The sequence below is a fragment of the Phocoena phocoena genome, chromosome 11, assembly GCF_963924675.1.
Source record: "Phocoena phocoena chromosome 11, mPhoPho1.1, whole genome shotgun sequence".
NCBI lineage: Eukaryota > Metazoa > Chordata > Mammalia > Artiodactyla > Phocoenidae > Phocoena > Phocoena phocoena.
This window is the reverse complement of record NC_089229.1, coordinates 53,567,127-53,584,831: the sequence shown is the minus strand read 5'-3', so window position 1 is coordinate 53,584,831 and position 17,705 is coordinate 53,567,127. Positions and strand designations below refer to the sequence as shown.

Below are 17,705 nucleotides of genomic sequence, written 5' to 3'. Positions count from 1 at the left end.
TGTGACATCTAAGTGGAAATGATCAGTAGGTGTTTGAAAATGATGGCTTGGCTCTTAAGAGGGAAGTCTAGAATTTTAGATTTAGGCGTGTCAGTTATACATGTTAGTAGAAACCACAGGAGTAGATAAAATGGCCCGGGAAGAGTGTATAGAACGAGAATATCAGGAGGAACTTTGGGAAATAACAGCATTAAAGGGAAAGAGGCAGCTGGGGTGACTAAGGTTAGGGATATGGGAGAGAAAGGGAATACTTGGCTAGAGCAAGGTCCCTGAGAAAGCTGGAGTTTCAGGGGCTTAAGTGTATGAACTGGCTTTCAATCTGAGAAGGGACACATTATCTTCTGACAGAAGAAGGGTAAAAGAAAAAAAATGGATTTGAATGTAATAAATTTGAACGAGGGGCATAATGGAGGGATAGGAATTTGTGGACCGTTTGACCTATGGCCTCTGTTTTCTTGGTAAGATAGGAAACAAGCTTGTTGCTAGGAGTAGTTTGTGGTGAAAATAGTGATAGGAAGTTTGAGGGGAGCAGTGGATCACTTTGTAGAAGTGAAGGAGAAATCGACTTGGAACACTTAAGAGTCTTCGCAGGAAAAGTGGTTGAAATGATGATGGATCATGAGATCTAGGTTGGATTCCCAAAGAAGGCAATCCAAGACAACTTTGATTGCTTGCAAGATGGAAAGGTTAAGGGACTAGCAGCAATTTAATTGAATTGGAACACTTTAATCCAAGAATAGTGGTGTTGGGGAGTGAGAGAGCTAGAAGGATAAGGACAAAAGGGACAAAAGTGGAGATACTGGATTTCAGATTGCCAAGTGGTGCTGCACTAGAGGATGATGAAGTCCAGGGAGTGGGTGATAGAAGAGGAAAGGGAATGAAGGGCATTTGACTTGAGGTGGTCAGAATTAGGATTGAGGATGGGTTTTTTTCTCTCTCTTTTTAAATGAAGTAGAATCAGTAAGGGTGTATATAATAAAGCACAAGTAGTCTTCTCAGGCTATGTACTTTGTTTCTTCTTATACATTTAAGTTTTGGTTGGCAGGGATTTTTGCCTATAAAAGCAAAGGTTCCTGTGGTAGAGTTCCTCAGTGTCTGTTGTTTTTATGCATTAGCTGGCTGAGCTGGGACCCTTGGTGAGAGAGATCCCTCTACTTACCATGACAGGATTTTCCCTTCAACCAGCTATTTGGGGACTGAGGCCCAAGTCAGCTGGCTCTTCTGCTAGGGTGAAGATCTCATTTTCAGGACCTTATGACAGTGAAGAATGAGGGCTGGATCATGTATACATGCTTAATTGGGAGCTGTTTTTGTTTAGTATCCTATAACGTACTATAGTTTTCTTCCTGTTGACGTTGGTCAGAGAAATTTGCTCATGATACAGCCAGTTGTGTTCTTTCCCTCAGCATAAATAATAAATCCATGTTTTATACACTGAAATAAATTAGTTTTCACAATTTATTCAAAAAACTTGTCAGCACTAGTCAGAGCAGTATGACAAGTGTGGTAAGGAGTTATAAATTATTTTGGTCAAGACTTACTTTCCTGTATAATGCAATTTTACATAGTTATGTAGACATGCTAGTGATCTTAGATTTTGACTCTACTCTTTTTTTTATGCTGCTGTTGACTTTATTCCAGAAAAGGTACATTAGATTCCTAGGGTCTATTAAATTCATCTTCTTCTGATAAATATTTTAGATGTTAACTTCAAGAGTAATATAAGCAGTAACATTTTCACTAGGACATCTAGGAAAATTTTACAAGCTTATTGCAGTATTCTAAGAGCATTTTACAATGAGAGCTTTTAAAAAAGTTTTTGATTAGTCTGTAGCGTGTTTTATATATTTATGAAAGTTAGTACCATAGCCAACTGAAATTTATTGTTAAAGTGTAAAGCATACATAGCTTATTTTTTACTAAGATTTTGACCATTGTATTTTTACTTTCATGAAAATGAATAGAGAGCAAAGGACAGTGAAAACATAGTTTAGTCAAAAAAGAATGTATTATCTTCTTAGCATTGTGCTTTGGTGACATAGAAGAAATAAAAGACATTGTTTCAGGCTAATAAACCAAAAAGGAAGACAGTCTCCAGAAATGAAATTATTTTCCTCCTTTTTTCTTTTATAGAAGTGTAGCTTATTTTTAACCGTGTAGAAAATAGAGGGTTTTGCTATTACTCTTATCATTTAATAGAAGTTAGTTTCTTAAGTGTAAATCATGGCAGGAAATACAAAAATCAATGAGAAACTGCCTTTATCTTCTTGAAGTTAACTCAAGAGTTGCGTAAAATACTGTCTTTCCACTAGGTTAGGAATGTTGCATCCATTGACTCTATTGCAACATGGCTATTTGTTGCTATTCGTCATTCTCATTTTGACTTTTGTAACATTCTACTTTCCTATTTCTCCTTCCTCTTTCAGGATTCCTTCTCGTTTTCTTTACATATAGGTGTATCCCAAGTTCTGTCTTGAGACCTCTTCTTTATCTGTGCTCATCTCCTTTGCACTCTCATCTACTCCCATTGCTTCTGGCCTTACTACAGAGCTGATGACTTCTAAGTCTACTTCATTAACTGCTCTCTTTACTGAGCTTAGACCTGTATTTCCAGCTGTCTGTTAAACACATCTACCAGAGTATCTTTCACATACTTCAGATAGAACTTCTGGTAATTGAACTTACTTTTCCTAAAACTTGTCCTGTCCCCACATTTCACTTGTTCTGTTAATGGTATTTATCACTGTTGCTTACCTTAGTTATATGTGGCTGTCTTCTCTCCCTCAACTCTCTTTACATTGTATTCATTGTCAGATGTTCCTTCCAGCTCTGTAATTTCTAACATATCTCACCTCTTTTCTATTTTCTTAGCTATTATTCTAGCTCCAGGTTTCAATCTTATGACTGAGCTTTGATGTGCATTAATGGCACAAAAGACCACTCTGTATGTTACTACCGGAATAATGTACCTGAACAGGTCAGAAACTCTCAGTGGCTACTCTGTACTTAGGAACTCCTCAGCATAGCATTTCAGACCTTATTGATCTTCCCAACCTTTCATCACCCTCAGTTTTTCCTCAAATGTGTTTATAATTCAGCCAAACTCTATTGCCTGCTATTCATTCTCCAAATATGCCCATATTCTCTTCATATGCCAAATATGCCCATTTCCAAATACTCCTTCCCTCTTCCGTGCTGTGGCTTTTGAGGTTCCTTTTGCTGTCCTGGAATCACCTCCTTCCATTTTTTTATAGCTAAAATTCTACCTTTAATTTAACCCATGTTGCTTATTAATTTGTTGCCTGAATGAACCAACTTTACAGATAATGTTCTCATTTCTTCCCTAATTCACTCATTCATATATTCATTCATTTGCTCCTGAGATAATTTTTGAACACCGGCTGTGTGCCATGTACTAGCTGGTGCTGGGGCAAGAACAGTTGCAGCTCCTGCCCAGACTTTTCAAGCTAATATGTTTTCCTCTGCTTTCTTAACTTTCATTTAAGCTTACTTTATAAGTTATTTCCTTATAACTCTTTTTTTTTTTTAACATCTTTAAAAATACGGAACGCTTCACAAATTTGCGTGTCACCCTTGTGCAGGGGCCATGCTAATCTTCTCTGTATCGTTCCAATTTTAGTATATGTGCTGCCGAAGCGAGCACCCTTATAACTCTTATGTTTTACCTTCTGCTGTGGTATTTCTTTTCTAAATTTCTCCTTAAGGGTCAGTTTTGCATCTTTGTTTATCCTTCTGTCCATCGTAATTCAAAGCATTTGTATTTCTGAGAGGTGCTAGATACTTGTAGGAGATTAAATTTTTAAAGAAGGAAAAAAAGGGATACCATATATGTAGGGGTACCACATATATATCTTTAGCTATCCACATGTAATCTGCACTTCAGTCTTTCATTTGATATGTATCTTAAAGGAAATTTGTTTCCTAGAAGCCAGAGGTTTTTTTTTGTTTTTTTTGTTTTTTTTTGCGGTATGCGGGCTTCTGACTGTTGTGGCCTCGCCCGTTGCGGAGCACAGGCTCAGGACGCACAGGCTCAGTGGCCATGGCTCACGGGCCTAACCGCTCCGCAGCATGTGGGATCCTCCCTGACCAGGGCGTGAACCCGCGTCCCCTGCATCGTAAGGTGGACTCTTAACCACTGCGCCACCAGGGAAGCCCCCAAGCCAGAGGTTTCTCTTTGTTTGTTTTGTTTTTATTTTTTTAGTCCAGAGGTTTTGAATAGGATGCCATATAGGTATATATTTTTCAGAGCTTTGGGATTTTAGGCTAATTACATGTAACAGAAGAAAAGTTTATTGGTTTCAATGCAGTAATTGTTTAATGAGGATATTGTCCTCTAGGGAGTGTTCTAGATCTATTAGATATTCCCAAGTGAGGACTTGACTTTAGGTCTTTTGATTTTACCTGACATCTGAAATCATAAGTCTACAGGCAGCTTCATACCTCCTTAGTATCTTTTGAGTACATTATTCTCCTTAACTTGCCATTAACTTGAATTTCACATTTCTTCTTTAGCTCTTGTTTCATGCTACATCCTGTGAATAATTAATTTGGAGCTTTGGTAAATTTGTTTTAATTTTGAGGCTCTACTCTCATAGATGTTATAAAAAGCAAATATGTTTTTGTTTTTTTAAAAAAATACAACATAGAAGCTTTGGTGAAGAGAAGCGTATTATTATTTTTGTAAATTTGTATGTGGTTCTAGTAGTGGACATTTGCTAATTCCCTTCCTAGCATTCATTCCCTCTTACTTCTTTCAGTGGTAGGCTGCACTCGTCCTTCATTTTCAACCCTTTGAATTTAGATGAATTAATCTCATTCCTTGCTCCAGGATACCTTGATTAGTTTAATCTAATTTAACCCTCCCTATCCGCACCTCTATTTCTGCCCAAGTCACATAATGCCAGTGAGTGATCCTGGAAAGGGAAAGCTTCCTCTCTCTTCCTCAAGAGCTACTGGAAGAGACCTTTTCTCTCTTTCTGGATAGTGTCATATGAAGTTGTGAGGTGTAGAATGGCTGGAACTAATTTTCTTGCCAAGATTGGGAGCAGCCTGAGGATGAACCTACCCAGGGAACAGGACAGAACCAAGAGAATGGTAGAGAAATGAAACTGCAGTCCTGATGACATTTTGTCAATCTCTGGATCAAATTTCCACCATATTTTTATTTTTCAGTGAGTGGGTAGTAAAGTCCCTCCCTCTGTTTAGAACTTTTCATTTGTTTATTTAGAAATGTTCATTATGTAGCCCTTGTATGCTAGGCACTGTGATAGGCATTAGTAATATGGGGAGATGAATGAAATATATTTCTTATCCTCATGGGGCTTACAGCTAGAGTAGAGAAACAGTCATGTCATAGGAGGAATGGGATCAACCATAGGTACAAACCATAGACAGCCCACAAAGATGGAAGGGCTTTTTGATACTTGCCATAGAAAGAAGGTGGTGGAAAAAATTATTTCTGTCACTGCTCATGGTACTACAGGAGTGTCAAAATCAGAAAAACCTGCACTGTCTTCATGTTGTTAGCAGTGGTTTAATTTCAGCAAAGCTTTATTTGTCACATTACCTTAGTGTTCACTTTATTGTGAATGTGTTGGCTTTATAATTTAAGAGCTATAAAAATAAGGAGTTTATTCCTAATTTTATTTATAAATACTTAAATTTGTCACTGACTGGACAGGTCCATGAGATTTTTTTTTTTTTTAACTTTTAAAAGATGTCCTTACACTACTCAGTTTTGAGAAACACTAGTAGAGGTGGGTTCTGGGGGACCGTTGAAGACTTGAGACAGTGAATGGGTGGAGGACAAGATTTGAAGTAGAGAAATATCTTAGTTTAGGTTGATAATGAGAAGTTTGAACTAAGGTGTAGAAGTGGCATTTGAGAAGAAAAAAGAGTATGAGAGATGTTCGCTACATAGCCTTTGTGGCTGATTATATTTGTGGGATGAGGGAGAAGCCCCAGGTGTCTGGTCAGTGACTGGATGGGTGCTGCTGCTGTTCGGAAAAATAAAGATTATAGGAAGAAGAAATAGGTTTATCTGGGGCTGAGGTGGAAGTTGGGGGTGTGTGTGAGAGATAATAGCATCCGTTTTGAATATTTGGAATTTAAGGTGCCTTTAAAATATATAGGTTAATGAATCCTATAGTTTAGGAGACAGTTAAGGGACAGGAATATAATTTAGGATTCTTCAGCCTTTAGAAAGTAATTGAAACCATAGGATTGAGATTGCCCAGGAATAGTTTATTGAGAAGTGAGGACAAGCATATTCTGTGTGCTCTTGAAAGAGGAGTCAGCATTCTCTCTTGTCTCTGCTTTTCTATACTGCTAGCTTCCATATTCAGAGTTCCTGGTGGGTGTGTCTATTTGGGTAAGCAAAGAATTTTGAGAAAGAGAAAAAAAATATTGCTTGAGAGACATTAATTTTAAGGTTAACAAATATTAAATGCTGCAGTATATTTAATACTTTAGGTTTTGTTTCCCAACTCATAGATTGCCCTCAGGAATAGAGATTTTAGGTTACCCACCGTAACTTATATCATCCCTATTCAAGTCTACAGAACTGACACTTTTTTTTTTTCCGTAAGGGCCAATTCAGGAAAAAAATAACTATATTTACAATTGAGGGGCTTCTCTGTGGTGCAGTGGTTAAGAATCCGCCTGCCAATGCAGGGGACACGGGTTCAAGCCCTGGTCTGGGAAGATCCCACATACCGCGGAGCAACTAAGCCCATGCACCACAACTACTGAGCTTGTGTTCTAGAGCCCACGAGCCACAACTACTGAGCCCACATGCCACAACTACCGAAACCTGCATGCCTAGAGTCTATGCTTTGCAACAAGAGAAGCCACCGCAATGAGAAGCGTGTGCACCGCAACAAAGAGTAACTAACCCCTGCTCGCCACAACCAGAGAAAAGCCTGTGCACAGGAACGAAGACCCAACACAGCCAAAAATAAAACAAATAAAATTTATATTTAAAAAAATTGAGTAGTTCCCCTATGGATATATAAGTATCTAATCAGAGTAGGGGTTGCTTTTAAAGCAAGAAGTTAAAGACTCTTCTTCACACAGACTGTCTCTGATAAATAGAAGGAAATCTGGGCTGAATACTTGCATTTATACAGGACACTTAAAGATGTAGGCTAGGCTGAGGTATGAAGTAGCACTGCAGTGACTAGGGGGACTGTGATATACAACTGTTGTCAATAAACATTGATAGTGAAACTTTCCAGCAACACAGGGTACCTATGAGAATAAGATCGTTCAGTTTCAAAGTTTGACAATAGAAAGTTGGATGTAAAAAATTAGGAGCTGTGAGATAGTTCTAATTATATCTGAGGTAACAAATAGTCCTTTTGGTGATTTCTTGAGTCTTTGAATGAAAATACTGGTTATATATCTTTTAAAACACTTGTTACTTTGGAACTACTTAAGGAAAAAGCACTCATTATTTTCCTTATTGTGTGTACATATAAAAATTTGTTAAATATATATTTTTCATAACTTGTTTATGATTCATACATGGGTCAATTCTCATTTATCTGAGGAAATCAAAATAGTGTCTGGCAAATTTGAAATCCTTTACCTGCATCTAGCATCCACTATGTTGCACTGCTGATTTTGGAAACTGACTAGAATTCAGGAAGTTAGGACAGATGACATTGGGATTTATGATGGTTTAGTTTGATCAGTCTCTGTTGATCCTGAAATAGAATGAAATACTGAATTGAGCATATGCAGGGTACATAGGGCCTTAGTAAGGAGGGGGAGAGTTTGAACATTTGAAAATGATGATGGAAGAAAGCTCAGTGACCACAGATTAATTTCAGTTGGCTCAGTAAGAAAATTACCTAAGAGAGTTTGAGGTGGTGTATGAGTATAACAAAGTATACATAATAATTTCGGTGTTACTGAACTTTTATAGTAGTAAGGTTTGTACATCTTCATAGTGCATCCAGAATCTGACCACTCCTTTACCATCTGTCACTGTCACCTCAGGCCTATCCAGCATCATCTTTTGCTTATGTTATTACAGTAGCCTCTTAAATTTTGCTGCGTATTGGAATCACCTGAAGATTTTTTAAAATACCAGTGCTTGACTCCCACTGGCAGTCATTCTGATTTAATTGAAATGGGTTGCAACATGGACATCAAGCTTTTTTTTTTTTTTTAAAGCTCCTGGTGTTTCTAATATGCACTGCCCCCAGATAATCAGAAACTCAATAATTTTTCCCTGGAGTAATTTATTTTGACTATATTTTCCTGCTAGTAGCTATGTTCGTTTAATATGGGACATTTCCGTCTCTTAAAGTTGTAGAAGTGAGTTGTAGTATATCCGTTAGGCTTCTTAGCTGTGAGCAATGAAAGCTGACCTGGGCTGATTTAAGTAGAAATTAAGTTTACTGATAAAACATTGAGAGTCTCACAGAATTGGTAGAAGGCTGGATGGAGTGAGCCTTAGAAATTACAGGAACGAAGGGAGGCTGAACAGCTAAGAACCACAGCAAAACTCATTGCCAGTGAGACCATTACTGTTGTCTCTGCTGAACAGTGACTGGGTGCCTTAGATTGCACTGCTGGTTGTACTGGCCACCCCATGCCACCACTGGTTCTGCTGCCGTCACTGCCCTTGGAAACTAGATGCTGGCTCCACTGTGGCTGTTGTCAGACAGAATTCCATCTTGTCTCTGCTTTTCTGTGCCACTAGCCTCCGTATTCATAATTCCTGGCGGGTGTGCCTATTTGGATAATCGGAGGCTGCCAGGGTATGTGGGAAAACAAGTATCTGGCATTTAAAATTTTGAATAGTGGAAGATAGGCTCTGTCTTGCATCAAAACTCATAAAGTTGAGTTCTCCGATCACAGACAAGGGCTTCAGGTTCTTGGAAGCCAGCAAAATGACAAAGGTCTACTATACATCGTATAGCCTATAGTGTGTTATTTGTTTTATGCATTAATCCACTGGTCCTCAACCTAATAACCCAAAGGACACTGGGTTCTTCCATAATTATTTTTAAACCTTTAGAGCCTGCTACCGCTTGTCCCTTAGTAAACAGTAGGAGATAAAAATCAGTGAACAAGTAGCAAGCAAATTAATAGGAAAACTTGAACATATATGAGTATTTATTATTTTTGGAGGTATGGAGATCAGTATAAGTATAAAATAGGCATATTTCTTGATAGTAAAAATGTTCTGAGTTTCTGTAATGGATGTTATATATCAATATTTTATGTCAACAGTGTCCAGTAGAAGTATAATGTGGGCTGAATATGCAATCCATATATGTAATTTTAAATTGCATTAAAAAAGTAAAAAGAAACATTTAATTTTAATAATATATTTAACCCAGTATATTCAAACCAGTACATATATAATCCAGTATATATTATCATTTCAACATTTAATCAATGTTAATATTTAAGGGATAGTTTACATTCTTTTTTTCATACTAAGTCTTCAAAATCTCATGTATATTTTATACTTAGAACACAACTCAATTCAGGCTAGCCACTTATAAAGTGCTTAGTAGCTACATGTAGCCAAATGACTCCCATATTGAACACCACAGTTCTGTGGCATAGTGTAAAATGTCATATGACTTTCAAGTACTGCCAGCTCAACATACTTATGTTGAAGTGATTGAGACACCTTATGAAAACTGAATGGGTGTTTAAAAAAACGCAATGTAAAAGTAGTGACGGTTCTTAGTTATTCATTCTCCTAATTCAAAGCAGTTTTACTTGATTTTGCAGTGTTTTGCAAATTTTTTTTATGGTTGAGAGAGAAGTGTGAAATGGGAAAGAGAAACCTAATTTTTTTCATTAGGCTTTGTTTTTGTTTATTATTTTTTATTTTCTGAAGATTTAAATGTGAGAGACTAGGGATTCCAGGTGCATTTTTTTTTTTTTTTTTTGCGGTACGCAGGCCTCTCACTGTTGTGGCCTCTCCCATTGCGGAGCACAGGCTCCGGACGCGCAGGCTCAGCGGCCATGGCTCATGGGCCCAGCCGTTCCACGGCATGTGGGATCTTCCCAGACCGGGGCACAAACCCGTGTCCCCTGCATCGGCAGGCAGACTCCCAACCACTGCACCACCAGGGAAGCCCTCCAGGTGCATTTTAAGGCATAGAAAGGCAACATGCTGTAGTGCAGAGTTTACATGTGAATAATCAAATTAATCACATTTTATCCCATTTAATGTGTGTTTCACTACTAGGCTTTAGTATCTGAAGTTTGGAAAATAAAAAAATAATAGTGACTGACTCTGTGCTTGAGATTTTATCATATATGATTTCTTTTCCCTAGATAATTCATGTTAATAGTAAGTTTTATGTTCTAATTATTTTTATTCTTGCAGGCTGCTGAATCAGGAATAATAAAAGTTAAAACAATAGCTGCACGAAACACCGAAATTTTGGCAGGTAATTTTTTTGCATTAAAATTTCAACAATTAATGAAAATTTGACTAATAGTAAAAGTAGAATCTTAAAACCCATAAGTTTTTTTATAGCATCTCTTTCTTATGCCCCAACATGCTATCCATGATAATAAAGAACATGTGAAAGTCCCTAATTTATGAACTAATTGGGTTTCCCAGAGATGAATGCTGTACGATTCTCTGAAATCAGAAAACTTAAAACTACTAACTCCTTAAAGGAAAGGATCTTTCTTACTCATCTTTGTATTGTCCTCCACCTCTTATCAATCACCTAAGATACATCTTACCCATAAGAGACATTCGATTAATATTTGTTGAATTGAAGATTGGTTCTCAGACCACCTTCTAAGACCTATTTTATCTTTAATACAATATAAGGTCATAATATAGCATTAAAAATTTAGTAGTACTATATGAGTTTTGAGTCCTGAGACTAAGACAACATGGTCATGAAGAAAAAATGGGAAAAAACAGAGAAAAGTGTTTTCTTAACATTCTTTTGATTGACCCTGCTTTTCAGGGAGGAATTTTCAAGAGTTTCTCTCTGGCACCCTTTTGATACTCAGTCTGCTTCTTTCTTTTCCTTGGTGCCTTTCTCTTCTTGCCTCAATAATGAACATGGAAAAGAAGGAAACTGGCATTTTTTGAATCTGTTACATGTGAGGCATTTGGGCCACTCTTTCTTATATGACAACCTTGTGGGGAAATACTCTTATTTAATAATAGAGCAAATTGAGATGCAAAGAGGTTTAAGTTACTGGCCTAAGGTCGCATGGTAAGTGGTGGAATCAGATTCAAATCCCAGGCTGTTCAGAGCCCATGTTCTTCCTGCTGCAGTGTGCTGCCACGGTATCGTGAGGTTTTGACACTATGTACTCTCTCCCAAGTGTTTATATTTAACCATTGCTTACTTTGCTGATCCTTCAATCTGCATTTCCAATTCCAGTAGTGCTATTGGTCTCAGCTAGTTATAGGAGAAAAGCAGTCCTATTACGTTAATTTACACAAAGTCCAAATAGTAAAGAATCTCTTTAACTCTCTTAAGTCTCTTTACATTTTTAAAAGAATACCAGTAAATCCCTAAATGGTGGAATTTCAAACAGTATTACAAAATGTAATGAAGACTTAGGGGGCAGTTTAGGGGTGACAGGTGAGAGTGGATTTCACTTGTCAGCTTAGGGTTAGCCCTGTTGAGTTGCATCTGTTTTTCACAGCTTCTCTGATTTTGAATATTCTGACAAAACACCAAAGAGTTTTATAACATTATTCACAGCGTTGGATAATGCTCTGTGTGCATGTTGAGAAAAGGGGTATAGTGAAGTGGTGGGTAAAGGCACAGGTATGTATGGTTGGATTGGGAGGATGGGCAAGTGGGTTTGGGAGATGCATGTTGGGTTGATTAGCTACCATGAGGAAATTAATGTTTCAAGATAAATTATGGGCCTGGGTATTTTTAAGTTGGAGACATCATAGTCCAATCATATTAGAATATCATTACAAATATTTACGTTTGCTACTGTCATTGCTGATATCATGGTAAGTCCTTAATCTCCAATAATAGAAAATTTCATTAAGTCTGTAGTTGATAGAATTTTTAAAAAGATGGATTTCTTCAGAAAATCATTGTCTGTTACAGAGTTTTGTACCAAGTAAAGTGTCTAATTCATATTAAGGACAAGTAAGAAAAATTTTGTCTCAGTATGAGTTTAATATATAAGCTGGCTATTAATTTCATTTTAATTCAGTTAGCTTTATTTAAATCAAGTTAGAACAAATCTTTATGCACATACAATTAATAGTTCATGCTATAATATCCATAGCATCCAACCATGTACTTGAGGAGCTATATTAGCATTTAAACTTTTTTCTAGTATTTTAACCAAGTATTTATAGCAATTGATAAGTAAAAATTTGTAGATTTTAGACCACTGTCATCTTGAAAAATCAAAGGCTCCTAAGAAAAAGGAAAGAGTTTAAATTAGTCAATATGTCATTTCTAAAGTACTTAATTCAAGGTGTAGTTAACACCGAGAAAAATTCTTAGTTAACTTTTTTATTTCCTGAGAAGTGTTTACTTCTCTGTAGTTCTAAAGACTATAGGTTACTACTTCTGTGCTGTAATGGATGTTAAAGATATCAAACAATTGAGGAGTCTCAAATGAAATGAGATACTGAATTCTCAGATATCTCTGCATATTCAGAAAATATAAAAGGTTGCTATAAAAATCAGAACCCTTAATTAGGATTGACTAATCTGATTAAGCAGTACTTAGCATAGATTTTAACCAACTTTAGTTTTCTTAGATTTATTTTCCAAGGAAAGTTTATTTACATTGCAGAATAAGTCTTTGTTTTACATCTCCCCTTCTTTTAAGCATCCTCCTTTAATGTTTATTTTTCTTTGTTTTCACTGCTGTCATGAATGCTGACATAAGTGGGAATGCTATGCCAGGTAATGTCAGCATCGATGCAAATATACAGATCATTATCTCAACATTGCCTTTTTCTTTAAAGATAAAACTGCAAATGAGAGATAGCAAGCAACATAAAGTTTTTCATTTAGAAGTCCAGGTGCCTTAATCTTACATTTGACTGCCATATATTACAAATTGTTTTTATTATCCCAGCTTACAATAAATATACTTGAAATTGACTGAGAAGGCTTGTGTTACACAGAAATTACATAAACAGAGAATCTGCTATTTTAATAAATATTTGAAACAAGGAGCTCAATGAAGTTGTGATATTTTAAAATTGTATATTTAACCCCTAACTGAAAGCCATAACAGTTACATCCACCTATGACTGCTTTCATCTACTGTCAGTATGCATAGAGAATTTTTACATAGATAATCATTATGTATGATTTGTGTTCTTCTTTCCTCACAGTTTCCCTCATCCTTTTCATATCTACATAGTCTTATTACTAAAAGGTCTCTAATTTAAGTAGCAGTGAGTAAATATACTTTGGAATTTTTTTTCTGACATTAAAAGGTAATTTGTTGATTTTTTTCAGTATATTTTATCAGTACATATACCTGTGATATTTTGCAGACATCTATAGAATATATCATATAACATATTCTTAATAAAGAAATAATTATGTAAGAATCACTAGAGGAGATACGAAGATGGGTAATATAATTCACCTGCAATCTATATGTTAATACAAGAAATATATTTGAAAAGTATGTTTGTGCCATTCGTTCTGTTTAGCTTACCTGCTCCTCCATTTACTTTTTGAAGTTCTTTGCCAGAAATTTTCCCTTCCAGATGACATACTTCCTGAGGTCAGGATCAATATCTTATTCTCCCTTATATTGCTAGTAGTTAGCACATTACATGGGAAATAAATAGTAAGCCCTCCTTAAATGTAGGCTAATAAATGAGTCACTCCAAAATGCAAGTAAGTCTCTGAGCTCTGCCTCTAGTATATTTTTCTACCTTTCTTTAATTTTTCATGTTATTATTTGAGTACATGAATTTTGTCATATTTAGTTCATGTCAGCCAGTTAATAGAGTAATGAAGGAGACAGACCCTAAACAGAAAATTCTGAGGCTGTATGGTAAATGCCAAGATGGAAGTATAGATAGGCTTGTTACAAGAACATTGGGAAGGCTTCTAACCCAACCTGGGAGTCTGAAGCTGAGTCTTGATGCTTGAAAAGGAGTTAGCCAGGCAAATAAGGTGTAGAAGCTGTAAGTAAGGGAAGTTACTTAAATACATGCGGTATAAAACAGTTCGATCTATTTGGATACACTATCCGACTGTTGCCATTGTGTAACCTCCTGAGCAGCTTGATGGAAAGAGTTTGAATCAGGAAGGTGACACATCCATATTAATATTTTTATACTCTGTACATTACTCTGACAGCAGTGTGAAAGGTATATTTCAGCGTATCATCAGTAAGACAGAGGTCTGTTGGTAGACTATTCCTGTAATCTGGGATAGAAGATACAGGGGGCTGTACTTAATGCCTTGCTCACAAACTGACCTAATGGGTCAGAGAGATTTCTCTGCCATATAATGTGTTCTTATTTATTGTTTTCCCCCCTTTTTAAAAAAACATTAAACAGTTTTAATTTGTATCCTGCCTTTTATAATATTATATCATATATACTTTTTTTTTTTTTTTTTTTTTTTTGCGGTATGCGGGCCTCTCACTGTTGTGGTCTCTCCCGTCGTGGAGCACAGGCTCCGTCCACGCAGGCTCAGCAGCCATGGCTCACGGGCCCAGCCGCTCTGCGGCACGTGGGATCCTCCCAGACTGGGGCACGAACTCTCAACCACTACGCCACCAGGGAAGCCCGTATATATACTATTTTTGATGCCATCTTTTCTAATTTTTTAAATTGTTCCATATTTCATCAAGTGATTGTAGTTTATTTAACAATTCCTTTATGTTAGACATGTTTCAATATTTAGAATTATTTCTTTAAGATACATTTCTAGAAATGAAATTATTAAATTAAAGGGCATGAACATGTTCTTAGAATTTGTCATCATACCGCTTTCTGAAAAGGTAAAAGTTTATGCCTTTACTGACAGTATGTGAGTATATTTTTATAGCATCCTTGCCAGATTATTATTGTAAAAAATCTTTTTGGTAATTGAACAAGCAATGGCTTCTCATTTTAATTGACATTTCTTTTTAATGTTGAACATTTTTTTCTGAATTATTAAATTATTTTCTTTTTATTATTACTTTTTTTGGAGTTTTTGTGTTTTCTTTATCAAATTGAGCTATTTATATAGCAAAAATATTAACTTCTCATCATGTTTATATCATATTTTCTGCATCATTTACCTTTTAATTTTTTATCTAGATGCTTTTAATTTTTACATAATTTAACTAATTTTTCTTATTTGTTGCTTTCCACTTAGGCAGTCCTTCTCCTTCCACATAGTTGATAATCACTTTCATTGTCTTCTAGTTTTTCTATGGTTTGATTTTTTCTTTATAATATATGGGGTGACATGAGGACCTAGATTTTTTTTCTTTTGCAAAGTTACTAACCGATTGTACCAACATCATTCTTCCTTTTCCTGTAATGTACTTTTAAGATGAAGCTGCTCATACTTTTATTTGTCCTCATATTGAATCATTTAAAATATTTTCAGACATTTTGAACCATTAAAATTTTTTTACTGTTAGAAATATCATTGTTTCCCATAACTAGATTTTAAGGGTTTTGAGGGTAGCAATCATGTCTGCATCACATTTTATTTCTTTCACAAGAATTATAATATGTTATTTAATGACTGTTAAAATTTATAATAAAACTTTTATTAACCCCTGTTAGTGTGATTCATAGTGGGGTATCCTAGTTTAATTCTTTTTTTCCAGGATAAAAACTGCAATTTTGCAGTGAAACTGCTCAGAGCAAGGAAACCCCTAGGATATGGGGACCTGCTGGACCTCTTTCAGGTGTGTGAAAGTGCATCATTTGATCTCACAGTTATAAAATTTGGAAGTAAAATATATTTATCAAACACACAGTGTTATTCTGTTAAAGGAGTTGTGCTTCTTAAGGGACTTAGGTAGAAATTAAACTTTTTTTCTCCCCACCCCACCGCCCACCCGCCAAGTTTTGATTAAAAAGAGTTGACCTTTTCCTCTTCTTTCCATGGAATGATTTTTTTTAAAATGGTTAAGGCAAGATGTCTTTATATTGCTGCACAGCCTTTTCCTCAATGTGGTTTCTAAACTCTAAACCCGTAGGAAGCTTTTTATGTAAAGCCACCTTTAAGTGCATGTAATTAAAATTATTGTTTATAAAGAGAAAGCAGCAATTGCTCAATTATAAGAGTAGAATTAATTTCTGTTTCTTAGGACCATTATGACATTTAACAGAAGAGAAAAATAATTAGAAACTTCTAAAAAACGATCTTTATATTGCTTCATTGTGATCTAGATATGGTAGATATGTTTCTGTTTTTCACATTATGCTTCAAAAAATAGAATAGTTCAATAGGTTTTATTTTTTGGTTGTTCTTGATCATCTGTTCTGGATAACAGAAATTTCCTTTGACCATTATATTCTCATATAAACTGGGAGGAAAAAAAAGTAGGAAGGGTACCTTTGACTTACATTAAAATCGAGTTAAAAATTACTTTTATTATTAGCTTAACTCAGCTTGATAGATCCGGATAACTGTGACTGACATGTATACAATATTTCAGTGTAACTCACCTTATTTTATTCATTCTAAGATACACAGTTTTTTCACATGTTAATATTCCCCAAATTGGTATGCATTTTACAATTAATGGCATCTTAGACTCACTGTGGGCCAGATAGTGTTGTAGTTGTCTTTTTCAGTGCATGTGTGAACTTGTTCATACTGTCACATCAGTTGAGTTAATGTGCATTGTTGGTATCACGTAAGTTTCATTGCTATTTGAAATGTCACCCTAGTTGTTGTGCAAAAACTTTCTGTTAACATCTTATGGTAAGGTCAAAAAAAGCACCACCATCAAAGCCTGCAGAATGGGTGTCATAAGCTTAGAAGAATATCTCAGAGACAGTAGTGAAGTACTCTCAAGCAATGAGGCATCCTAAACAAACAATCCAATTAAAAATTGGACAGAAGATCTAAATAGACATTTTTTCCAAAGAAGATATACAGATGGCCAACAGATACATGAAAAGATGCTCAACATCATTAATCATCAGGGGTATGCAAATCAAAACCACAATAAGGATATCACCTTATACCTGTTAGAATGGCTATTATCAAAAAGATAAGAAATAACAATGGCCTTCTTCGCCTAGAGTATGAAATTGTGAGGAAAAAGTATAAGTGATTAGAATGCATCGTATCATAGTTTAATTGGCAAAGGTAATTGGCACTGATTTTCTTTCTGGCGATATGGGTGTGTCTTAAAAATCATTGTCATCAGAGCCTCTATGAAAGTACATTGTTTTTTCTTCACTCATCTGAAGACTTCAGGCAATTGGTTTCTCTTAGACACTTTTGACTCTTTTAATTTCCACTTGCATCAAATGCTGTTTACCTTAAAGAGTGGCAGCATAATGTTGTGGGAAGAATAGTGAACCAGGGATTAGAAGACATTTTCAGTTTCTGGTTTTACCACCTACTTATTGTTTTACTTGGTCCAAATCATACCCTATAAACTCTATATGAGTATTGTGATACTCAAATGAGAAACACATGTTAATGTAATAAAAATTATAAGTGCCACTTGTTAGTATTGAAAACTTATATTTGCCTGAACAA

The 17,705-nt window shown here is 35.7% G+C and overlaps 1 protein-coding gene and 1 non-coding gene across 4 annotated transcripts in view; one reads left to right on the top strand and one right to left on the bottom strand.

Annotated features, from left to right (window-relative positions):
- The window catches only part of MON2 (MON2 homolog, regulator of endosome-to-Golgi trafficking), a 122,773-nt gene that overhangs the window by 4,230 nt on the left and 100,838 nt on the right, over positions 1 to 17,705 (top strand). For all 3 annotated transcript variants that reach the window (XM_065888025.1, XM_065888024.1, XM_065888023.1), the window contains exon 2: positions 10,382 to 10,445. In XM_065888025.1, coding sequence (XP_065744097.1) covers positions 10,382 to 10,445 — 64 coding nt within the window. The remainder of the gene's footprint in view (positions 1 to 10,381; positions 10,446 to 17,705) is intronic.
- LOC136131672 (U6 spliceosomal RNA) lies at positions 3,558 to 3,664 on the bottom strand. Its single transcript, XR_010656402.1, has one exon. It is a non-coding gene; the product is annotated as a U6 spliceosomal RNA (small nuclear RNA).